Here is a 26229-nt window from a genome sequence, read left to right as displayed (position 1 = left end):
ACCGCCAATCCACTATCACAGAACCATCTCCTGAATCTAACAGAATTAGACACACGAAATAGGAGCAGGATCAGGCTACACGGCCCCTGGGCCCGCTCCGCTACCCACAGGGCCATGACCGATCCGAACCTAGACTCATGTCCAAATTCCTGCCCGCTCCCCGTAACCCTTAATTCCCTTTACTTCTAGGAAACTGTCTATTTCTGTTTTAAATTTATGTAATGATGTAGCTTCTACAGCTTTTTGGGGCAGCATATTCCATGGACCTACCACCCTCTGAGTGAAGTAGTTCCTCCTCATCTCAGTTTTGAAAGAGCAGCCCCTTATTCTAAGACTATGCCCCCTAGTTCTAGTTTCACCCATCATCGGGAACATCTTCCCCGCATCCACCCGATCCAACCCCTTCACAATCTTATATGTTTCAATAAGATCGCCTCTCATTCTTCTGAACTCCAATGAGTAGAGTCCCAATCTACTCAACCTCTCCTCATATGTCCACCCCCTCATCCCCGGGATTAATCGAGTGAACCTTCTTTGTACTGACTCGAGAGCAAGTATGTCCTTTCTTAAGTATGGACACCAAAACTGTACGCAGTATTCCAGGTGCAGTCTCACCAATACCTTGTACAACTGAAGCAATACCTCCCTATTTTTATATTCTATCCCCCTAGCAATGAAAGCCAACATTCCATTGGCCTTCTTAATCACTTGCTGCACCTGCATACTAACCTTTTGAGTTTTGTGCACCAGGACCCCCAGATCCCTTTGTACTTCAGTACTTTCCAGTTTCTTGCCATTAAGATAATAACTTGCTCTACGATTTTTCCTGCCAAAGTGCATAACCTCACACTTTCCAGTATTGTATTCCATCTGCCAAATCTCTGCCCACTTACTTAGCCTGTCTATGTCCCCTTGCAGGTTTTTTATGTCCGCCTCCCCCCCCCCCACCCAAAAATGCAAATAACTCCTCCACCCCCGTAGTAACTCTGGAGGCCAAGAACTCGCAAGTGTCCTTTTTCAGTCCAGCATTGCTATGGTACAATATAGAAAAATACGCTGGATGATTTGTGTTTCTGTCGCTTGCATATCCGGTAGAATAAGTCCACCCCATACACAAGTGGACCTATTGTATGTCCCCGATCGCTTCTAGGAATGGGAGGAGGCCATTCAGCCCCTCGAGCCTGTTCCGCCATTCAGTTAGATCGCGGCTGACCTGTATCTTGACTGCATCTGCCCGCCTTGGTTCCATTCCTTCAGGTATCAAATCCTGGAACTAGCAGGGGAGAGAGCATTGAAAATCGATGCTTTGATCTCCGGGTTTCAGCTCTTGTTTAGTACTTGACTGTCCAAATGAACTTGTCCGCCAATAATCTTGCCAATATAAAAAAAAATGGCAAATGTTAAGTTGGATGACATGGTTTAAGGTTTTTGCATTTCACTATATATTTCTTTTTGTGTTTACATAAGGAGTTCCCCCAAGAACCGGAACTGGCACGGTGGTCATAAACCTCGATGATGTCAATGACAACATTCCAATTATTCACAACAACCACTTGCATATTTGCGAGAATGGATTCCAACAGTTTGTGAATGTTTCGGCTGAGGATCTCGACGCGATGCCTAATTCAGCTCCATTTACATTTCTGCTGCCAAATACCCCAGAGGATATAAAAAAAAAATGGATGATCTCGAAACAAATGGGTACAGTTTCTTTATTTTTCCGTTAAATCTGCGTTCTGATGTTTAAGACTTTATTGGCTTGGCTCTTCTTAGGCAATCCCTCTGAACCGAGGATGACTTGCTTCCACGCTAAGAATGAGTTCTCAGGTGACTGCTGAGTCTAATGCGGGACCTACAGTCTCTGTCACAGGTGGGGCAGACGGTGGTTGAAGGGGCGGGTGGGTGGGGTGCTTGGGTTGATGTGCGCTTGGCTTCCGCTTGCTCCCGGTGAAGAGACTCAAGGTGTTCGGCGCCTTCCCGGATGCTTCTCCACTTTGTGCGGTCTTGGGCCAGGGATTCCCAGGTGTCGGTGGGGATGTTGCACTTTTTCAAGGAGGCTTTGAAGGGTGTCCTTTTGAAGCATTTTCTCTGCCCACCTGGGGCTCTCTTGCCGTGCCGGAGCTCCGAGTAGAGCGCTTGTTTTGGGAGTCTCGTACCGGCATGCTGACAATGTGACCCGTCCACTGGAGCTGATCGAGCGTGGTGAAAGCTTCGATACTGGGGATGTTGGCCTGAGCGAGAACTCTGGCTTGGCTGTATACTTCTGTGGTGTACAATATTTCGGTGTACACTAACAGTGCACGTCACCGAAAGCTATTCTGCCATCTTATTAAAAACCTGGGGGGGGCGGGGGGGTTTGTTTGTTACCCTTTTAATATTTGAGGCGAAGTTGGGGGGAGGTTCACAGTCAGGTTTGCAAAAGTTACTGATCAATGGGGGTTGGTGTTAAGCCACGTTCCCTGGAAGCTGCGTGCTGATCGGCGCAGCCGGTTCCTTTTAATGCGTGGTCCCTTTAAATTTCTGCGCCCGCAGGGTATTTACCACGTAACAGCCGATGAGCGGCCTGCGCGCGGGACCTTTCCCATTACCGTGCGACCGTGCAGCTTAGAGGGAGCGTTGGTGTTAATGTCAACGCACATTGCGACTAGAGTACTTGAGGTGAAAGGATGTTGCTGGTTTTTTTTACCTTTTTTAATTCAAACTGAATCTGGCCTTCTACCATCCTACTCTTTTGGGAGATCATTCCATCGGCATACAACAACAACAAAAACCTGTATTTAGACAGCGCCTTTAATGTAGTAAAATGTCCCAAGGTGCTGCACAGGAGTATTTTAAGGCAAAAAATTTGACACCGTGCCACATAAGGATAAATTAGGGCAGGTGACCAAAAGCTTGGCCAAAGAGGTAGGTTTTAAGGAGCATCTTTAAAGGAGGAGAGAGAGGTGGAGAGGCGGAGAGGTTTAGGCAGGGAATTCCAGAGCTTAGGGCCCAGGCAACAGAAGGCACGGCCACCAAAGGTGGAGCGATTATAATCAGGGATGCTCAAGAGGGCAGAATTAGAGGAGTGCAGATATCTCGGGGGGTGGGGGGGAGTGATTGTGGGGCTGAAGGAGATTACTGACATTGGGAGGGGCGAGGGCCATGGGGAGATTTGAAAACAAGGATGAGAATTTTGAAATCGAGGCGTTGCTTAACCGGGAGCCGATGTACGTCAGCGAGCACAGGGTGATGGGTGAACGGGACTTGGTGCAAATTAGGACACGGGCAGCCGAGTTTTGGCTGACCTCCAGTTTATGTCGGGTGGGAGGCCGGTCAGGAGTGCGTTGGAATACAGTAGATGATGTATGAATTGGCCTTGGTTTGCAAGATAGAAGATAAATTTATTCTTTTGAAGCAAACCCCAGGTAGACTGTTGAACACATTTTTCTGCTCGTGTTAGGTGCTAATCACGTGGCGTTCAGATCAACGTTGCCTGTAAGCTGCGCAGTCCTTTAAAAAATTTCTGCGCGTGGGCAGTATTTACAACGGGAAAGCTGGTGAGTGGCCTGCGCGGGACCTTTCGGATGACTGCGCGCACCTTAGCGGGAACATTGCTTAAGATTACGGAATGACCTCTTTGCATCTTAAAATATCTGCATGCTTTTCGTGTGTCTCCTATTTTAGTTGACGGTATACGAGAATGCATCGGAAGATTTTGGGTGAAATTTTAAATGAACTCTTTTTGAAACGAAATGAAAGCCCAGTGTGTGGTTTTTATGTCGATTTTATGTAAGTTGAGAACGAAACTGTTGCAGCGCCTCTTGCACGAAACTTTTTTGCCACCTTCAGCTCATCGCCATTTCCTTTTCTCCTAGGATCCTATGCCCATATCAAACCAACCGCGAACCTTGCTCCTGGTTATTATGAAGTTCCTGTCATCGTTCAGGATCAGCAGCATCAGGGAAGCGAACAAACGTTGAAGATTATGATCTGCGACTGCCCGAACAATGTGAATTGTGCCGGCAAACTTGCTTCTGGAAATGCTGTCCTCGGCGGAGTGGGAATCCTTGTAATGTTGTTGGCGGCATTGTTATTGCTCTGTAAGTTTTTTAAGAGATTGCTATTTTTTTTTTTAAGAAGCAGTTGAAACCTCACAAAGAGCTAAGAAAAAAAAATACAAGTTTCCTGATTATGTTCAATGACATACAACAACTTTAAAAAGGCTCCACGCACAGAATGAATGTTATAAACGGTTGCTGATTTATGGGTTGAGTCAATTTTACATTGTTGGTTTATTTTCACGTCTACAGCAGAAAAAAAAAAGGTGTTTATGCTCCACACGAGCCTCCTCCCACCCTCCTTCATCTCGCCCTGTCAGCATATCCTTCGATTCTTCTCTCCCTCGTGCTTAATGAGCTTCCCCTTAAATGCCTCTATACTATTCGCCTCAACCACTCCCTGTGGCAGCGAGTTCCACATTCTCACCGCTCTCTGGGTAAAGAAGTTTCTCCTGAATTCACGATTGGATTTATTAGTGATTATCTTAAATTTATGACCCGCCCACAAGTGGAAACATCTTCTCTACGTCTAACCTATCAAACCTCTTTCACAATGTTAAAGGCTTCTATCAGGTCACTCTTTTTCTCTCCCCTGCTCTCTCTCTCTCTCCTGCTCTCTCTCTCTCCTCTCCTGTTCTCTCTCTCTCTCTCTCTCTCTCTCTCTCTCTCCTGTTCTCTCTCTCTCTCCTGTTCTCTCTCTCCTGTGTTCTCTGTCTCTCTCTCTCTGTCTCTCTCTCTGTCTCTCTCTCTGTCTCTCTCTCTCTCTCTCTCCTGTTCTCTCTCTCTCTCTCCTGCTCTCTCTCTCTCTCCTGTTCTCGCTCTTTCTCTCGCGCTCTCTCTCTCTCTCTCTCTCTCTCTCCTGTTTTCTCTCCTGTTCTCTCTCTCGCTCGCTCCTGTTCTCTCTCTCGCTCGCTCCTGTTCTCTCTCTCGCTCGCTCCTGTTCTCTCTCTCGCTCGCTCCTGTTCTCTCTCTCGCTCGCTCCTGTTCTCTCTCTCGCTCGCTCCTGTTCTCTCTCTCTCGCTCGCTCCTGTTCTCTCTCTCGCTCGCTCCTGTTCTCTCTCTCGCTCGCTCCTGTTCTCTCTCTCGCTCTCTCCTGTTCTCTCTCTCCTGTTCTCTCTCTCGCTCTCTCCTGTTCTCTCTCTCGCTCTCTCCTGTTCTCTCTCTCGCTCTCTCCTGTTCTCTCTCTCGCTCGCTCCTGTTCTCTCTCTCGCTCTCTCCTGTTCTCTCTCTCGCTCTCTCCTGTTCTCTCTCTCTCTCCTGTTCTCTCTCTCTCTCTCTCTCTCTCTCTCCTGTTCTCTCTCTCGCTCTCTCCTGTTCGCTCTCTCTCTCGCTCTCTCTCTCTCTCCCTCTCCTGTTCTCTCTCTCTCCTGTTCTCTCTCTCTCCTGTTCTCGCTCTTTCTCTCTCCTGTTTTCTCTCCTGTTTTCTCTCCTGTTCTCTCTCTCGCTCTCTCCTGTTCTCTCTCTCGCTCTCTCCTGTTCTCTCTCTCGCTCCCCTGTTCTCTCTCTCGCTCTCTCCTGTTCTCTCTCTCGCTCTCCTGTTCTCTCTCTCGCTCTCTCCTGTTCTCTCTCTCGCTCTCTCTCACTCTCTCCTGTTCTCGCTCTCTCTCGCTCTCTCCTGTTCTCTCTCTCTCTCTCGCTCTCTCCTGTTCTCTCGCTCTCGCTCTCTCTCGCTCTCTCTCGCTCTCTCCTGTTCTCTCTCTCTCTCTCGCTCTCTCCTGTTCTCTCTCTCGCTCTCTTGCCCTCTCGTCCTCTCTCTCGCTCTCTCCTGTTCTCTCTCTCGCTCTCTCTCTCTGTGTCCTGTTCTCTCTTTCTAGAGAACAAAGCCCCTGCCTGATCAGTACAAGTTTGGTAACATCGTTGTGAATATTTTTGCACCTCACTCCAATACCACTGTATCCTTTTTCTTTGCCGATTACATGCCCATTCTTCTTGTCTTTTGTCCCATTATCCTTTGTATTAACCACCTCTCAATTTGATGTCGTCCGAAATTGTACTGCTGGTTCCAGAGTCGAAATCATTGATGCAAATTGTGAACAATAGTGATGCCAACACTATAGTAACAATGAACTGTTCAACCCCTTTTCTGGTATAGAGAACCTTAAATCTTTTATAAGTTGCTCAGATAAATGAGCTTAGTGAATTTATAGTTTTTTTTTAAAAGCTTGCCGTTAACTTTTGATTTAACAAACCTCGTGGGTGCCGTAGCATGGTGGTTATGTTACTGGGCTAGTAATTCAGAGGCCTCAACTCATGGTGACCATGCAACTTGTCATTTAAAAAAAAACACCTGGTTCACTAATGTCCTTTTTTTAGGGAAGGAAATCTGCTGCCCTTACCCGGTCTGGCCGATATGTGACTCCAGACCCACAGCAATGTGGTTGACTCTTAACTGCCCCTCTGAAATGGCTGAGCGAGACACTCAGTTGTATCAATGCGCGATGAAAAAATGACCTTCGCCACACGGACTGCAGCGGTTTAAGGCGGTGGCTCACCACCACCTTCTCGAGGGCAATAAATTGCCAGCGACGTCCACGTCCCATGAAGGAGTTAAAAAAACAAAATGCACACAGCTAAATATCCAGCTTTATTATCCTCTACTAAATTATTGGTCCAGAAATTCAGGTCTCCACGGGTGAGTACGCACGGGGTACTCACCCGTAAGCCCAATGGAAGTGCCGGTTTCCTGCATGCACTGCGCATGCGGGGGAAACCGGCACTTCCGTTTCCCTGAAAGAAGGGGTTCAGAAGTCGAACGCGTGCGCCAGAGAGGCTGCGCGTGCGCATCGAACTTATGTTTTTTTTCCAGGTTTCTCCGAGAGGGTAAGTCTCCAGAAGTTAGACATGTAAAAAGCAGGCGCAAGGCCTGCTTTTTACAAGGTAAGTGGTGAATTCATTAAAATTAAAAGATTTTTTCCACAGGTTTATTATTTTTAAATACTTTAAAGGAAGGTAAGTTTATTTTTAGCCCCGTTAGAAAATAAAATTATTTTTTTCAAAAATTTAAATTATTGTTTAAAATAGTTATTTCATGTAATTTATAGTTTATTTTTAAAATGTGATGGTTTTTTAAATTTATTTGAAGATTTAGTGATGTTTTGGGGCTTATAGTATTTATAGGTTTGACAGCTCTTCCTGTCAAACTTATGAATGAAGCATTCCCTGCTATCATTGGCTCTCCATGGCCCACGTGATCCCAGGGGACTCATCGAACTAACTGCGCCCCTGGGATACGCAAGCACTGCGCGCCGGCAGTTGGAGGAGGCCCAGGATCGGAATCCCACGCGGGCCCACAGCTCAACGGCCGGCGCGCAAGGTAAGTGCAGGTCGGGGGCTTGCACCCGCGGGAAGCCCCTGACCCGAATTTCTGGGCCATTTAGATGTTGTGTTTTTCAAAACTTGAAAGCGCATAACAATCCTTTTCTTGTATTCTTAACAGGTTTACTCCTGGCAGCACTTGTACTGTCTTGCGGACATGACCAGAAGCAGCCATCTCTCTTATATCCGGATACTCAGTATCATCAAAGCCTCATTGTCTCTAATGAAGAGGGTGGTGGGCAACAAGATAAGGTGGGTTTTCTCAAGCCTGCGCCTCTGCTTCCCGCGTCTCGCTTTGTGAAATTATAGCCGTGGCTCAGTGGGTAGCGCACCCGCCTCTGCGTCAGAAGGCCATGGGTTCTAGACCCACTCCGGAGACTTGAACACAAAATCCACGCTGACACTCCCCAGTTCAGTAGTGAGAGTCTTTTGAATGAGACCATAAACTGAGGCCCCAGTCTGCCCCCTTGGGTGGACGCAAAAGATCGCGTGGCGCTATTTTGAAGACGAGCAGGGGCGTTCTCCCTGGTGTCCCGGAAATATTTATTTTCAACCAACATCACTTTTTTTGTTTTTTTTAAGATTCTCTGGCCATTATCACATTGCTGTTTGTGGGACCTTGCTGTGCGCAAATTGGCTGCTGCATTTCCCACATTCTTCGGCAGCACCTCCCAAACCCACGACCTCTTCCACCTAGAAGGACAAGGGCAGCAGGCGCATGGGAACACCGCCACCTCCAGGTTCCCCTCCAAGTCACACACACCATCCTGACTTGGAAATATATCGGCCGTTCCTTCATCATCGCTGGGTCAAAATCCTGGAACTCCCTCCCTAACGGCACTGCGGGAGTACCTTCACCACACGGACTGCAGCGGTTCAAGAAGGCGGCTCACCACCACCTTCTCGAGGGTGACTAGGGATGGGCAATAAATGCTGGCCTTACCAGCAACGCCCACATCCCATGAATAAATTTTAAAAGAAGAATGTAAACCTGCCAAGACCTTAATATTGTGTGGAATGTACAGCCATGTTTTAATAGTTTTATAAATGTAAATGACTTAAAATGAAAACCGGTTTGAAATGTTCACTATGAACTACCAAGAGTTTCTTTCAGAGACCCATTGATCATTTATTAATATATATTTACATAAATATTTATTTGTATTATATTCTATATATTATTTATATAATGTAGATATATATTCAATTTTTTAAATTAATATTTGAATTGACTGACAAAATTGACGAGCACAGCATGTTGGGTCGATCTGTTAATATTTGTAATGTTATGCACTTTTGTAACCTCCCTTTAGGACATAACCTGTTTTTCATGGCACTTTGTAAAGCCTGTTTGCACATAGTGTTGGTTGATAAATATCTGCCCGTGTAGAATAGTTTGTTATGGAATAGTTTTTGACTCCATTGTTGCATTTCTTAATGTAGTGATTCGCAGATTCAATACCGCAATTGCTTATTACTGTGCTCCCATTTTCAGGATCTTGCAGCCCTGGATATCCCTCTGTCTCAGAAAGATAACATTGCAACTCTAGGTGGCGCGTATGCTGTCGACCAAGAAACTAATTTTGGACAGGGACAGTATCCCATTCTCAGCCATGCAGATGGAGTGCAAGGGATGAATAGTGGGGCAATGATGACCACTACTGAAACGATGAACGTCAACAGTGGAGTGGTTTATGGTCACAGCGGAACGATGAATGCCCAACATACGATGCTTTCCCAGGGCAGCATGATGAATGGAAACATGGCCATGGCAAACGCCAGTTCACTCAGTCGCAGAAACAGTCATGGGCTGATGGATCTCCTGCGGTCACGGGTTGAGCAGGTGAATATTACAATTTGACTCTAAACCAAGCTGTGAAACTTTGCACCTATATCTTTTTATAGGAGTAACTCGCAAGTAATTTAAGCAATGTATGCATGTTTTTTATGGGGAGCAGAAGGTTAACTACGGCTGAAATGAATGAGAGCGCAGAAAAGGGGCCCATTGTGCCTGTGCCGGCTCTTTGAAAGAGCTCGACAATTCATCCCGCACCCTCTTTCTCCATAGCCCTACAAATTTTTCCCTTACAATTCCCTTTTTTTGGAAGTTATTATTGAAGGTATACAGTGGTGTTCCCCAGGAGTCGGTTCTAGGACCACTGCTTTTCTTGATGTATATCAATGACTTGGACTTGGGTGTACAGGGCACAATTTCAAAATGTGCAGATGACACAAAACCTGGAAGTATCGTGAACAGTGAGGAGGAGAATGATAGACTTCAGGAAGACATAGACAGGCTGGAGAAATGGGCGGACATGGAGCAGATTAAACTTAACGCAGAAAAGTGTGAAGTGATATACATTTTGGTAGAAAGAATGAGGAGAGGACATTTAAACTAAATGGTACAATCTTGAAGAGGATGCACGAACAGAGAGACCTGGGGGTATGTGTGCACAAATCATTGAAGGTGGCAGGGCAGGTTGCAAAAGCAGTTAAAAAGGTTTATGGGATCCTGGGCTTCATAAATAGAGGTATAGAGTACAAAAGTGTGGAAATTATGATGAACCTGTATAAAACACTGGTTCAGCCCCAACTGGAGTATTGTGTCCAATTCTGGGTACCGCACTTTAGGAAGGATGTGAAGGCCTTAGAGAGGGTGCAGAAAAGATTTACGAGAATGGTTCCAGGGATGAGGGACTTCAGTTACGTGGATAGATTAGAGAAGCTGGGGTTGTTCTCCTTAGAGCAGAGAAGGTTGAGAGGAGATTTGATCGAGGTGTTCAAAATCATGAGTGGTCTGGACAGAGTAGATAGAGAGAAACTGTTCCCATTGGCAGAAGGGTCGAGAACCAGAGGACACAGATTTAAGGTGATTGGCAGAAGAACCAAAGGCGACATGAGGAAAAACACTTTTACGCAGTGAGTGGTTAGGATCTGGAATGCACTGCCTGACAGGTTGGTGGAGGCAGATTCAATCACGGCTTTCAAAAGGGAGTTGGATAAATACCTGAAGGAAAAAAATTTGCCCAGCTACGGGGAGAGGGCGGGCGGGGGGCGACTAGCAGAGAGCCAGCACTGGCTCGACAGGCCGAATGGCCTCCTTCCGTGCTGTAACCATTCTATGATTCTATCTGCTTCCACTGCCCTTTCAGACAGTGTATTCCAGATCATAGCACGCTACGTAAAATAAATTTCTCCTCTCGCCTTTGGCTCTTCAACTAATTTTTTTAAATTTGTTTTTTTATGGGATGTGGGCGTCACTGGCAAGGCCAGCATTTATTGCCCATCCCTAATCGCCCTCGAGAAGGTGGTGGTGAGCCGTCTTCTTGAGCCGCTGCAGTCCGTGTGGTGAAGGTACTCCCACAGTGCGGTCAGGGAGGGAGTTCCAGGATTTTGACCCAGCGACGATGAAGGAACGGCCGATATATTTCCAAGTCCGGATGGTGTGTGACTTGGAGGGGAACTTGGAGGTGGTGGTGTTCCCATGCGCCTTTCAAAAATGAGGTTTATTGGAAAGTAATGCTTTGGTTGTTCCTTTTTTTAATCTGCAATAAAGATTTGTAATTAAACGACAAATCTTTTGTCAGTCCGAAAAAGAAAGTTACTTCACTTTAAGTTTGTTTTATTGAAGGTAATGTGTCGCCGTTCATACTGAAAGACTTGGCAAATTTTAAGCTTGCTGTTTTGATTTGTTAAGGTGTATGAAGAGGAGGAGCTGGGAGAACAGGTTATCCCCGCTGATTACCTACACGAATATCACTACGAGGGAGCCGAGTCAGCTAATGGGTCAGTCGGCTGCTGCAGTGAAGTGCGAGAGACTACAGGATCCGACTATTTGGATGATCTGGGACCCAAGTTTAATAACTTGGCCAATGTTTGTTTAAAAAGATAACACCCGTGCCACGTCTTGAGTTTCAAAACCGTTTAAACCACTTCATTTTATTTTTTTTATCTTGTGAAAGGTATTTTGGAAATGGATGTTTGGATTGGAAGATTTCCGAGCTAGTTGCTGACTGGTATTCTTTCCATGCCTTTACTGTATTGAACGGACTCGACAAATGATCAGATCAGCCGGGTAGCATAATGTTCTTGCAACGAAGATGCACCCCTCAGTTTTATTAGAAATCTACGGCACAGAAGGAGGCCCTTCAGCCCATTGTGTCCATGCCGGCCGACAAAGAGCTCTCCAGCCTAATCCCACTTTCCAGCTCTTGGTCCGTGGCCCTGTAGGTTACGGCACTTCAAGTGCACATCCAAGTACTTTTTAAATGTGATGAGGGTTTCTGCCTCAACCACCCTTTCAGGCAGTGAGTTCCAGACCCCCACCACCCTCTGGGTGAAACATAGAAGATAGGAGCAGGAGTAGGCCATTCGGCCCCTCAAGCCTGTTCCACCTTTCAATGAGATCATGGCTGATCATCCAAACTCAGTACCCTGTCCCTGCTTTCTCCCCGTATCCCTTGATCCCTTTAGCCTCAAGAAATATATCTAACTCCTTCTTGAATGTATTTAATGAATTGGCCTCCACCACCTTCTGTGGTAGAGAATTCCACAGGTTCACCACTCTCTGGTTGAAGAAATTCCTCCTCATCTCAGTCCTAAATGGCTTACTCCTTATCCTTAGACTGTGACCCCTGGTTCTGGACTCCCTGACCATCGGGAACATCCTTCCTGCATCTAGTCTGTCTAGTCCTGTTAGAATTTTATAAGTTTGAATCAGATCTCTCATTCTTCTAAACTCCAGCGAAAAAAGTTCTCCTCGACTCCCCTCTAATCCTTCCACCAATTACTTTAAATTACATTAGGAAGCTGGGTACATTTTGGCTCAAATAAAAAAAAAATATATAATTTTTTTTAAAGTGTGGAGTATTAAACTGTTGATATGAAATATTCCTATTGGAGTTTTTAGAGGTTAGGGTTAGAGTGTGAATACAAGGTGATGCACAATTTGTACTGTCTTACTCTGCCAATCGGACGATTAAACCTGGGCTTGAGTTGCGTTGGCTGGGCTTGAGTGAGGAGCAAGTACATAACCTGAAATTACAGGTCCTGCTGTCCTTGCCCTGCGGTAATGTAACACCTCCTGTATTACGATAGCAAAATACTGCGGATGCTGGAAATCCGAAATAACAGAAAATGTATTACACTGGTTTAAAGTCACCGAAACGGTCCCAAATAACTTGTTACTCGTGGTTTATTTTCCTCTGCGCAAGTTTTATTGAAAAGTTAGGAATAACTTCTCCAAAGTTGGTTGATCTTGGCCTGGATTCCAGTGAGGTTGTACAGTTGCGGAGAGGGTGGGGGGTGATGGTGGCGCGGATGCTATCAGCAAGAGGTTTCCTGCTCCCGATCGCTATCAGTTGATGCTTGCTGGACATTTTGTGTGTGTGTGTACATAGCCGGTTTGGAATGAGCTGCTGATGCTCCCTGCCTAGACTCACCTGAAGATTGGGCACTTGAATCCAGTAGCAGAGGGCTGCAGTGCCTGTGGGAACATACCCCAGCGTGAGTTGGCGCCTTCTAGGGTTTGGGGTGGTCGAGATTAGGGGAATTTAGTACTTCCTATACTTGCTGTAGGGCCCATATTAATGTACACCTGGCCTGCCTTTATTCATTCTCGGGATGTGGACGTCATTGGCAAGGCTGGCATTTATTGCCCATCCCTAGTTGCCCTCGGGAAGGTGGTGGTGAGCCGCCGCCTTAAACCACTGCAGCAACGTGTGCTGGCAAGATCCAGATCGATTGTTGTCTCAGTGGTTTATGAAAATGTAAGTGCTGCTTGTTCATGTTGGGTGGGATTGTACTGCTTGCCACAAGCTCACTTTTTTTTAATATGTTAAGTCCTTTTTTTGTTTTGCAGATTGGTTGAACTTTTAATTTCACACACAGAATCACACAGAAACCCCACAGTGCAGATAGAGGCCATTTCGGCCCATCGAGCCTGCACCGACACATATCCCACCCGATCCCCGTAACCCGACGTATTTAATCCCCCTAACACTAAGGGTCAATTTATCATAGCCAATCATCCTAACCCGCACATCTTTGGACTGTGGGAGGAAACCGGAGCACCCGGAGGAAACCCACGCAAACACGGGGAGAATGTGCAAACTCCACACAGACAGTCACCCGAGGCCGGATTCAAACCCGGGTCCCTGGCGCTGTGAGGCAACAGTGCTAACCACTATGCCACCGTGCAGGAATGGTAACCGAACCTTCATTGGAAGGAAAGTGGTTGTGTTCCTAATCCTCTCCGCCTCTCTACATCTTGCTCCTCCTTTTTAAGAAGTCCCTTAAAACCTGCCTCTTTGACCAAGCCTTTGGTCACCTTGCCCTAGTATCTCCTTATATGGACCGGTCCCCCGTTTTGTCGGATGATCGCTCCTGTGAAGAGCCTTGGGACGCTTAATGGTGCTACATAAATGCAAGATTTTGTAATTGCGCGCACACACACACACCCTCCTGATTTTGGGGCTTGTAGTAGATAATAACTGCTGTTTTATTGGGGGTGGGAAACTTTCCTTCATTCTCCAAGTAAAAGAGCAAGATGTTGCGTCTTTTTTCTTTTAAAGAAACACTACTGAGGTTTAGCTTCCTGTTCCAATGTTGAATTTATAAGTTTTCGGTAAATTTATTGAGCTCTAAGCAAGCTTCGGTTTCTGTCGCAGTGCTCCCTCGCAGCACGCCTACCAACTTATAAAATGGCTTGCGGCTTTGTACTGTGGCTCGAAGTCACGATACCTGCTGTGAGTGTGGAATCGGTGAATTTTACCCATTTATGTTTCTAGAAATGTGTTTCAATTGTCATGCTTCAAATATGTTGCTTCTGTTGTGTGCTGGTTTTTGAAATACAGGAATAAGAAAATGCGGGCTTCCATGGTTACATTAGTGTAAATATCCACAAATAATTTTGAGCGCTGTACAGTTAAAAAACCTGTTCCTGAAGATGTTGTGCAAAACGTGGCATTAACGAGTGTAGTACCATGATGACTTGCTGAACCAAAGTTGTACTAAATGGCTAGGTATTTCAAAATGTGTTAAAATCCAGAACTGCCTTAGAAGGTTTGAACAATGAGTCATCCCAATGCTATGTTGTTTCAGAATGGAGTTCATCTTGATGTAATAGGAGATGTCTGACTTTATATCTGTATATCTGTCAAAATGTACTTGTAAAATAAAATTGGTATATATGAGGAGGAGTAAGCCGGTCTATTTTCAGAAGAGCTATCCAGTATGTTGAATTTGACATGTTGCAATTTTGCATTAAATTGATTTCTCTGAATACACCAAGCAAATTTATTTAACTTAATGCTGCACAGTGTTTTCAGGATTGATTGATTTCTACACAATTAACTACTGAAACCAACAAACCATAATTTCTCGCCATTTTCATTGGGAAACTGCGCGCATAAAGAGAGACTTGCATTTATATAGCGCCTTTCACAACCCCCAGGACGTCCCAAAGCGCTTTACAGCCAATGAAGTACTTTTTGGAGTGTAGTCGCTGTTGTAATGTGGGAAATGCGGCAGCCAGTTTGTGCACAGCAAGCTCCCACAAACAGCAATGTGATAGTTGACCAGATGATCTGTTTTTAGTGATGTTGATTGAGGGATAAATATTGGCTCCAGGACACTGGGGATAACTCCCCCTGCTCCTCTTCGAAATAGTGGCCATGGGATCTTTTACGTCCACCTGAGAGGGTACTGAATTTGGATGATCAGCCATGATCTCATTAAATGGCGGAACAGGCTCGAGGGGCCGAATGGCCTACTCCTGCTCCTATCTTCAATGTTTCTATGAGAGGGCAGATGGGGCCTCGGTTTAACGTCTCATCCGACAGTGCAACGCTCCTTCAGCACTGCACTGGGAGTGTCGGCCTAGTTGTGCTCAAGTCTCTGGCGTGGGACTAGGGACTTTGAACCCTGCAACCTTCTGACTCGGAGGCGAGAGTGCTGCCCACTGAGCCACGGCTGACGCTAGGGAGTTAAGTGTACTAGGTCCTCTGGTAAGCCTGCACTTTCCTCTGTGAAAAGGGTTACATGGAATTAACAGCACAGAAACGGGCACAACCGGCCCAGGCCATTGTTTATGCTCCATTCGAACCTCATCTCACCGTATCGGCATACCCTTCTAAGGAGAGCTGCAATTCAATTCATAAATGGCTACAGCAGACATTGCCAACACCGCTGCGGCATTTCTTAAGTTCAGTTGGCAACCAACTAGAAATGATTTCAGACCTTGCAACCGCGGGTGTTTTTTTTAATTGGTCAGCCACTTTAACTAACTGCGTACAACTATCAATCCTGCAAACGCTTCCAGATCAGAGATAAGTCAGGTGGGCGCCCAATTCACAGGCCGAGAATATTCCGTTCATTAATTTTAATGCCTGGGAATCAGTGGACCTGCAAAAACGGACATGTGCCCAATTACATAGAGTCTACCACAACAACTTGTATTTATATAGCACCTTTATTCTAGTAAAACGTCCCAAGGCGCTGCACAGGAGAATTGCAAAAGAAAAAATTTGACGCCGAGCCACATGAAAAATTAGGACAGATGAGCAAAAGCTTGGTCAAAGAGGTAGGTTTTAAGTAGCATCTTAAAAGAGGAGAGAGAGAGGTTTAAGGAGGGAATTCCAGAGCTTAGGGCCCAGGCAGCTGAAGGCACAGTCACCAATGGTTGAGCGATTATAATCGGGGATGCTCAAGAGGCCAGAATTAGAGGAGGGCGGAGATCTCGGGGTGGGGGGGGGGGTTGTGTGGCTGGAGGAGATTACAGAGATAGGGAGGGGGTGAGGCCGTGGAAGGATTTGAAAACAAAGACGAAAATTTTGAAATCGAGGCGCTACTTAACCGGGAGCCAATGTAGGTCAGCGAGCACAGGGGGTGATGGGTGAACGGGACTTGGTGCGAGTGAGGACACGGGCAGCCGAGTTTTGGATGACCTCAAGTTTGCGTAGGGTAGAATGTGGAAGGCCAGCCAGGAGTGCGTTGGAATAGTCAAGTCTCGAGGTAACAAAGGCAGGGATGAGTGTTTCAGCATACAGCATAGGAACAGGCCATTTGGCACGACTGGTCCACGACTGGTCCACGCTGGTCCACGCCGGTGTTTATGCTCCACAGCTTGGCGTCACTGTGCCAAAAAAAAAAAAGCAGTCACTCCCATCTTCCACTCTCCGTAAACTCAGCTCATTCGAAACTCTGCTGCCCATGTCCTAACTCGCACCAAGTCTCGTTCACCAGTCATCCCTGTGCTCGCTGAACTACATTGGCTCCCAGCCCGACTGCCTCGAATCTAATATCATCCTTATTTTCAAATCCCTCCCTATCGCTGTAACCTCCTCCAGCCCCTACAACCCTCCGAGATCTCTGCGCTCCACCAATTCCGGCCTCTTGTACATCCCCGATTTGAATCGCTCCACCATTGGCAGCCGTGCCTTCACTTATCTAGGTCCCAAGCTCTGGAATTCCCCCCCTAAACTTCTGTGCTCTCTCTCCACCTTTAAGATGCTCCTAGCTTTTGAGCACTGTCCTTATATGGCTCGGTGTCAAATTTTGTTTGATAATCGCTCCTGTGAAGCGCCTTGGCACGCTTCACTATGTTAAAGGCGCTGTATAAATGCCAGTTGGTGTTGTAAATGAGGGAGCGCTGCACTGTTGGAGGTGCCGTCTTCTGGATGAGATGTTAAACCAAGGCCCCGTCTGCCCTCTCAGGTGGACGTCAAAGATCCCAGGGCCACTATTTCGAAGAAGAGCAGGGGAGTTCTCCCCGGTGTCCTGGCCAATATTTATCCTTCAACCAACATCACTAAAAAAACAGATTATCTGATCTTTTATCGCCGAGCTCTTTGCGGGTACAAACTGGCTGTTGCGTTTCCTACATTATGACAGTTGACTACACTTCAAACGATCCCTCAGTGGCCGTAAAGGGCTTTGGGGCGTTCCCAGGTCATAAAAAGTGCTTTATGAATGCAAGTCTTTTTTATTATGAGGATAACCTAGCAGCTCCGTGTCTGTTTGGCACATAACCATTCAGTTGTGTCACAGCTTGTAGTTTCACCCAGCGCGCACACTGATGCATTGATCATTACCACAAACACATGTTTCGCAAGGTGCCTTCACACGAGGGTGTGGCTCGTTTCGGTTTTTATAGTCAATAATAATGTGATCCTTTAATTTGCTTCCATGCATGAAAGGGACTTTTGTTGTAGGTACTGTTGTGTACACACCCTGGAATGACATGCCTGACAACCAAATTGAAATATATTATTTACTTTATTGCGACACTCCAAAAACAAGTATGTAAAAAGCACTTTGAAACATCATAAAGTGTGCGAATGGAAAGGTAGGAACAGGAGGAGGCCATTCGGCCCCTCGAGCCTCTTCCACCATTCAATCAGATGATGGCTGATCTGTACCTTAACTCCATCTACGCGCCTTGGTTCTGTAACCCTCAATGCCCCTTACCCAACAAAAATCTATCAATCACAGTTTTGAAATTTTCAATTAATCCCCCCACCCCCAGCCTCAGCAGCTTTTTGGGGGCGAGAGTTCCAGATTTCCACCACCCTTTGTGTGAAGAAGTGCTTCCTGACATCACCCCTGAACGGCCTGGCTCTAATTTTAAGCCCCTTGTTCTGGACTCTCCCACCAGACAAAATAGTTTCTCTCTAGCCACCATATTAAATCCTTTAATCATCTTAAAACACCTCAATTTGATCACCCCCTTAATCTTCTATACTCGAGGGAATACAAGCCCAGTCTGTGCAACCTGTCCTCATAATTTAACTCTTTTAGCCCCCGGTATCATTCTGGTGAATCTGCGCTGCACCCTCTGCAAGGTCGATATATCCTTCCTGAGCTGTGGGGCCTGGAACTGAACGCAGTTACACCAGATAGGGTCTAACCAGAGCTCTGTACAGCTTAGGAACACAGGAACAGGAGTAGGCGACTTAAGAACATAGAAATCGGAGCAGGAGTAGGCCATACGTCCCTCATGGTGGACTTAGACCTTCAGTTCACTTTTCTGCCCGATCTCCATATCCCTTGCTATCCCTAGAGTCGAAAAATTTAGCCCCTCGAGCCTGTTCCACCATTCAATGAGATCATGGCTGATCTGTGACCGAACCCCCGCCTTTGCACCATATCCCTTGTTAAAAATCTCATCATCAAGAAACTACTTAGGAAATAACGCTGGACGGCCAGCTGGTGGCGCCGTCCAAGGAGTATAAATACTCGGGTGTGGGCCCCAGCTTGTCAGGGACATTTTGTAAGACAAGGAGCGAGTGAAGTACAACTAGACTTCCATATTCTGAAACAAGTTGATTAAAGCCTTGCTTTATACTCAAACCAAGTGTGTAGTGAATTTTATTACATCATCCCTTAATACCTTTTCTTAACGGAAATCTAGCAATTGACCCAACATCAACTGCCATTTGAAGAAGAGAGTTCCAAACTTCTACCAATCTTTGTGTGTAGAATTGTTTCCTAACTTCACTCCTGAAAGACCTGGCTCTAGACTGTAACATAACTTCCACCCCTTTGTATTCCCGTCCCCTCGAGATAAAGGCCAACATTCCATTAGCCTTTTAAATTATTTTTTGTACCTAGCCACTAGTCTTTAATGATTTCTGTACTTTGACCCCTAAATCGCTCGGCTCCTCCACAACTCCTCGCTTCTCACCATTTAGGAAATACCCTGATCGATCTTACTCGGGTCCAAAGTGGATGACCTCACACTTCCCCACGTTGAACTCCATCTGCCACAGTTTTGCCCACTCACATAAGAACATAAGAATTAGGAGCAAGAGTCAGCCATTCGGCCCCTCGAGCCTGCTCCGCCATTCAATAAGGTCATGGCTGGCCTTTGACCTCATCTCCACCTTCCTGCACTATCCCCATATCCCTTGATTCCCTTAATATCCAAAAATCCATCGATCTCAGTCTTGAATATACTCGACGACTGAGCCTCCACAGCTCTCTCGGGTCGAGAATTCCAAAGATTCACCACCCTCTGAGTGAAGAAATTTCTCCTCATCTCAGTCCTAAATGGCCGACCCCTTATTCTGAGACTGTGACCCCTGGTTCTAGACTCCCCAGCCAGGGGAAACATCCTCCCTGCATCTACCCTGTCAAGTCCCTTAAGAATGTCAATGAGTTCCCCTCTCATTCTTCTAAATGCGAGGGAATATAGGCACAGCCTACTGAATCTCTCCTTATAGGGCACTCCCCCCATCCCAGGAACCAGTCTAGTGAACCTTCATTTCACTCCCTCTAAGGCAAAAGTAATTAATTGATTATAAAATGCTTTGAGACACCCTGAGGACATAAAGCATTATATAAATTCTTTTTCATCTCCACTTTCCTGCACTATCCCCAGGCAAAAATGAAAGGGAGGTGGGGTAGCATTACTGGTTAAAGAAGGGATTAACACAATCGTAAGGAAGGATATTAGCTCTGATGATGTGGAATCTGTATGGGTAGAATTGAGAAATACCAAGGAGCAGAAAACGTTAGTGGGAGTGGTATATAGACCTCCAAACAGTAAGGCGGAGATTGGGGATGGTATTAAAAGGGAATTTAAAGAAGCGTGCAATAAGGGCACAGCAGTCATCATGGGTGACTTTAATCCAGGTATAGATTGGGCCAACCAAATTAGTAACAATACTGTGGAGGAGGAATTCCTGGAGTGTTTACGGGATGGTTTCCTGGACCAATATGTCGAGGGACCAACCAGAGATCAGGCCATCTTAGATTGGGTATTATGTAACAAGAAAGGATTAATTAGCAATCTTGTTGTATGAAGCCCCTTGGGTCGGAGCGATCATAATATGATCGAATTCTTCATTAAGATGGAGAATGAAGTAGTTGACTCAGAGGCTAGGGTCCTAAATTTAAATAAAGGAAACTATGATGGTCTGAGGCGCAAGTTGGGTAGGATTGATTGGGGAATGTCACTCAAAGGGTTGACGGTGGATACGCAATGGCAAACATTCAAAGACCGCATGGATGAACTACAGAATTTGTTCATCCCAGTTTGGCATAAAAATAAAACAAAAAAGGTGACTCAACCGTGGCTAAAAAGGGAAATTAGGGATAGCATAAGATCCAAGGAGAGGACATATAAATTGGCCAGAAAAAGCAATAATCCTGAGGATTGGGAGCAGTTTAGGATTCAACAAAGGAGGACAAAGGGATTAATTTAGAAGGGGAAAATAGAATATGAGAGTAAGCTTTCAGGGAACATAAAAACTGACTGTAAAAGCTTTTATAGATATGTGAAGAGAAAAAGATTGGTGAAGTCAAGCGTAGGTCCCTTGCAGTCAGAATCAGGGGAATTTATAATGGGGAACAAAGAAATGGCACACCAACTAAATACATATTTTGGTTCTGTCTTCACAAAGGAGGACACAAATAACCTCCCAGAGATGCCGGGGAACATAGGGTATGATGAAAGGGAGGAACTGAAAGAAATCAGTACTTGTAGGGAAATGGTGTTAGGGAAATTGATGGGATTGAAGGCCGATAAATCCCCAGGGCCTGATAATCTACATCCTAGGGTACTTAAGGAAGTGGCGCTAGAAATAGTAGATGCAGTGCTGATCATCTTCCAACATTCGATGGAATCTGGAACAGTACCCATGGATTGGAGGGTAGCTAATATTACCCCACTATTCAAAAAAAGTGGTAGAGAGAAAACAGGGAATTACAGACCGGTAAGCCTGACATCAATAGTGGGGAAAATGCTAGAGTCCATTATAAAAGATGTAATAGCAGTGCACTTGGAAAACAGTGACAGGATCGGACAAAGTCAACATGGATTCACAAAAGGTAAATCGTGCTTGACTAATCTACTGGAATTTTTTGAGGATGTAACTGGTAAAATAGATAAGGGAGAACCAGTGGATGTGGTGTATCTGGACTTTCAGAAGGCCTTCGATAAGGTCCCGCATAAGAGATTAGCGTGTAAAGTTAAGTCACATGGGATTGGGGGCAAGGTATTGACTTGGACAGAGAACTGGTTGGCAGACAGAAAGCAAAGAGTTGGAATAAACGGGTCTTTTTCCGAATGGCAGGCAGTGACTAGTGGGGGATCGATCTTTGGACCCCAGCTTTTCACAATATATATAAATGATCTGGACAAGGGAACTATATGTAATATCTCCAAATTTGCAGATGACACAAAGCTGGGTGGGCTTGTGTGCTGTGAGGAGGATGTCGATAAACTCCAGGATGATTTGGACATGTTGGGTGATTGGGCAGAAACATGGCGTGGATAACGTGGATAAATGTGAGGTTATCCACTTTGGTGGCAAAAACAGGAAGGCAGATTATTATCTAAATGGCAATAGATTGGGAGAAGGGGAAGTGCAACGAGACCTGTGTGTCCTTGTGCACCAGTTGCTGAAGGTAAGCATGCAGGTGCAGCAGGCGGTTAAGAAGGCAAATGGTATGTTGGCCTTCGTAGCGAGAGGGTTTGAGTACAGGAACAAGGATGTCTTGCTGCAGTTGTACAGGGCCTTGGTGAGACCACATCTTGAGTATTGTGTGCAGTTTTGGTCACCTTATTTGAGGAAGGATGTTCTTGCCATGGAAGGAGTTCAGCGAAGATTCACCAGGGATGGCAGGAATGACGTATGAGGAGAGATTGGGTCGATTGGACTTGTACTTGCTGGAGTTTAGAAGAATGAGAGGGGATCTCATTGAAACTTATAAAATTCTGACAGGATTGGACAGACTAGATGCAGGAAGGATGTTCCCGATTGTCGGGGAGTCCAGAATCAGGGGACACAATCTAAGGATAAAGGGTAGGCCATTTAGGACAGAAATGAGGAGGAATTTCTTCACCCAGAGAGTGGTGAACCTGTGGAACTCTCTACCACAGAAGGTGGTGGAGGCAAGTTCATTAAATATAGTCAAGAAGGAGTTGGATATATTTCGTAAGGCTAAAGGGATCAAGGGGTCTGGGGAGAAAGCAGGGACTGGGTACTGAATTTGGATGATCAGCCATGATCGCATTGAATGGTGGAGCAGGCTCGAGGGGCCGAATGGCCTACTCCTGCTCCTACCTTCTATGTTTCTATGTTTCTATCCCTTGATTCCCTTAATAACCAAAATCTATCGATCTCAGTCTTGAATATACTCAATGACTGAGCCTCCACTGCCCTCTGGGGTAGAGAATTCCAAAGATTCACCACACTCTGAGTGAAGAAATTTCTCATCTCCGTCCAAAATGGCCGACCCCTTATTCTGAGACTGTGACCCCTGGTTCTAGACTCCCCAGCCAGGGGGGAAACATCCTCCCTGCATCTACCCTGTCAAGTCGCTTAAGAATGTCAATGAGATCCCCTCTCATTCTTCTAAACGCGAGGGAATATAGGTGTAGTCTACTGAATCTCTCCTTATAGGGCACTCCCCCCATCCCAGGAACCAGTCTAGTGAACCTTCATTTCACTCCCTCTAAGGCAAAAGTAATTAATTGATTATAAAATGCTTTGAGACACCCTGAGGACATAAAGCATTGTATAAATTCTTTTTCATCTCCATTTTCCTGAACTATCCCCATATCCCTTCATTCCCTTAATATTCAAAAATCTATCGATCTCAGTCTTGAATATACTCAACGACTGAGCCTCCACAGCCCTCTGGGGTAGAGAATTCCAAAGATTCATCACCCTCTGAGTGAAGAAATTCCTCCTCATCTCAGTCCTAAATGGCCGACCCCTTTTTCTGAGACTGTGACCCCTGGTTCTAGACTCCCCAGCCAGGGGGGAAACATTCTCCCTGCATCTACCGTTAGCCACTGAGCCACTCGATTTAATTGGGCAGATGCCCGTTTTTTGCAGGTTCACAGTTTTTCAAGCATCAAAGGTGCATTATGTATGTGTAATTTGACGTGGCCACAGTTCTCACAGCCCACAGACCTCTTATGGTGAGAGTTCCTGCAAACACAGGTGTAAAACAAGCCGCTGTAGTGGATCCCATGCAATGTGGCTTCAATAAAGCGGAGAGTCAAGCCGCGAACCCACTCCCACATTTTACTGTTAGATCCACAATAGCTTTGCAGCAGTGTGCAAATGGATCCTTAGCTGATTTGTTTCAAATTAAGTGTGAATCATCAATTGTGGTGCTGTTCCTCTCACTAGTGGTGTATGTTTGGAAGGAATTTTCCAAGGGGATCAGTGGGCGGGATCGGTGGCGGGTCAGGTGGGAAAGTGTTTGTTTTTGACAGCGGGTCGGGAACCCGCCGCCACGCACCTTTCCCAATGTTGGGTCCGTCAACGCTGAGCAGACCCGACCGGCAGCAGCAAGTGAGGCAATTAAAAGGATTAGCATCTAGTCGCCAGATGCTTAACAGCCTTTTTTCACTTACCTTTTGTCTTTAACTTCATGACCACGGGATGTCCCACTGTGCGCAGACCACGGCTGTCAAGCTGAGGCATGAGTTCAGTGGCCATTGCTCCAGCTGATTACTTGACAGCTTCAGATGTACAGTAAAAGCTCCCACCAGACTGATATTCACTTTTCTCAGGCAGAAGCTTCTTCTCACTCCATTTCCAGCACCCACTCTGCAGGCTTTCCACGTTCCACTCCCCAACCACTCTCACCTCATTGGAAGAACTATCTCACCATTGACAGAATGCCTCTGTCAGCTCTACTTCACCTGCCATCTGTTCCATCAGCATGGGCGCCCTTTACACTCCCTCACTTTGGTCCTCAGAATCCCATCACGATCAGCCCCAACACCAGCAGTGTTAAGTCCGTGAATGATTGAGACACGGACCAGCAGGAGTGAAAACAAACAAGTCTTTACTGGTGGAAGTCAATAGTGAAACTAACAAACAGAGGCTCTCTAGCGCCTTTTATACAGGGGTGGTCACTGCCGGTACTGCAGTCTGAGACCAGTTATTCTCTTAAAGGTACATACACAACAATTCCTCCCCATTTAGATAAACAGTACATAACATTCATTTAACAACTAAATGATAACTAATTACAATCACAATCACGGTTGCTAGATACATTGGTTAAGTTTAAGCAATTATAAGTTCAGTCTTTGAGGAGGCTTCCTGATTCTGTCTGGATAACGCCTCTTTGGGGTATCAGGTTCTTCTGGCAATGTTGAGTCGAGATCAATGTCGTTGTTTGGTTCATCTGCTTCCAATATCACCGATTCTGCGGTAGCTGCAATTGGTACGTCGATTTCATTGCCAGGTGTATCAGATCGTGGTGTGGAGTTGACGTTTTCCATTGACTCTAGAATCTGGTCAGCATGGCATCTTACAATGCTCTCTCCAATGTCCATGGTATACATGAGAGGTCCTTGCCGTGTACAAATCGTTCCTGGCTGCCATTTCTCAGTGCGGTAGTCCCGGGCCAAAACTGCTTGACCTATCTTAAAACTCCTGGTCGGCCTTTCATTCATATTCTGAAACTGCCTGTTCTCCACATCTCTTCGGACGTTTGGCTTAACCAAATCCAAGCGACATCGTAGTCTTCGATTGAAGAACATCATGGCTGGGGTTTGGTTGGTAACCGCATGTGTCGCATTCCGCTGGGAAACAAGAAGTTGTCCACCTTGTGTTGTAGGGGTATATCTTCATTACACATTGCCATGATAGCCTTCTTGAATGTTTGGACAAACCTCTCGGCCAATCCATTAGTGGCTGGATGATATGGGGCAGATGTGTAATGCTTAACGCCATTGTTCTTTAAGAACCTCCGGAACTCTTCAGACACAAACTGTGGTCCATTGTCAGAGCAAATCTGTTCAGGCAGCCCATTCCTGACGAATATGGTTCGCAAAACTGTGATAGTTCTTTCCGTGGTGGTTGAGGACATTTTTATTACCTCTGGCCACTTTGAATGTGCATCCACCGCAATTAAAAACATCGAGTCCATGAAGGGACCAGCAAAATCAATGTGCACCCGTTGCCATGGAGATGAGGGCCACTCCCATGGATGCAGAGGAGCTTGTGGTGGGGCGTTTTGGACCTTCTGGCATCCTGCACAGCTCTTGGTCATCTCTTCGATTTCTCTATCGATTCCCGGCCACCACACAAACGCTCTGGCTAAGTTCTTCATTTTTACCCCACCCAGATGACCCTCATGAAGCTCATTGAGCACTCTATCCGTCAACTTAGGTGGAATTACTACGCTGGATCCACACATCAAGGTTCCTCTGCACACTGACAGCTGTTCTCTTCTCGGCGAGAATGCTGGCAGCAGTGGTTCGCCATGTGCTGGCCATCCCTTCACCGTTAAATCATAGGCTCGTGATAGTGTCGGGTCATTCCGTGTTTCCTTTTCTATGTTTGCATTCGTCACAGGGAGACATTCGACTATGGTCGAGTGGAATAACTCCATTGGATCCACTGCAAGGTCTTCTTCTTCCACCGTCGGCAACGGTAGGCGTGACAATCCATCAGCATTTCCATACTGTTTAGTTCCTTTGTACTCGATGTCATATTGGTGTGCCCCTAGGAAAAGGGACCATCTCTGCAGCCGTTGTGCCGTCATTATCGGTACGCCCTTCTGAGGGTTGAAAATGGAGACAAGAGGTTGATGATCGGTTAGTAGAGTAAATTTTTGACCGTGCAGATAGTGATTGAACTTCTTCACCCCCCACACTAGGCTGAGGGCCTCTCTGTCAATCTGGGCGTAGTTACGCTCAGCAGAAGTTAACGAGCGTGACGCAAAAGCTATCGGCCTCTCTAAACCATCAAGGAATTTATGTGACAGTACCGCCCCAATGCCGTAGGGAGATGCATCACACGCCAGCCTGATTGGCAGTGCTGGGTTGTAGTGAGCCAATACTTCCCTTGAAGTGATTAAGTCCTTACTCTTCTGAAAAGCACGCTTACAATCATCGCTCCAT

The 26229-nt window shown here is 46.0% G+C and overlaps 1 protein-coding gene across 1 annotated transcript in view; it reads left to right on the top strand.

Moving 5' to 3' along the window:
- LOC147114525 (desmocollin-3-like) overlaps positions 1-14545 on the top strand; it is a 56263-nt gene extending 41718 nt beyond the window's left edge. Inside the window, exons 12-16 of the mRNA XM_085992260.1 lie at positions 1468-1701; positions 3855-4079; positions 7474-7604; positions 8848-9195; positions 11050-14545. Coding sequence (XP_085848386.1) covers positions 1468-1701; positions 3855-4079; positions 7474-7604; positions 8848-9195; positions 11050-11244 — 1133 coding nt within the window. The 3' untranslated portion in view covers positions 11245-14545. The remainder of the gene's footprint in view (positions 1-1467; positions 1702-3854; positions 4080-7473; positions 7605-8847; positions 9196-11049) is intronic.
- The last annotated feature ends 11684 nt before the right edge of the window (positions 14546-26229 follow it).

This window comes from Somniosus microcephalus, chromosome 7 (genome assembly GCF_052327205.1).
Source record: "Somniosus microcephalus isolate GS21.2 chromosome 7, FLI_Smic_1.0, whole genome shotgun sequence".
NCBI lineage: Eukaryota > Metazoa > Chordata > Chondrichthyes > Squaliformes > Somniosidae > Somniosus > Somniosus microcephalus.
The sequence above is the reverse complement of the archived record's forward strand: the minus strand, read 5'-3'. Positions and strand labels throughout refer to the sequence as shown.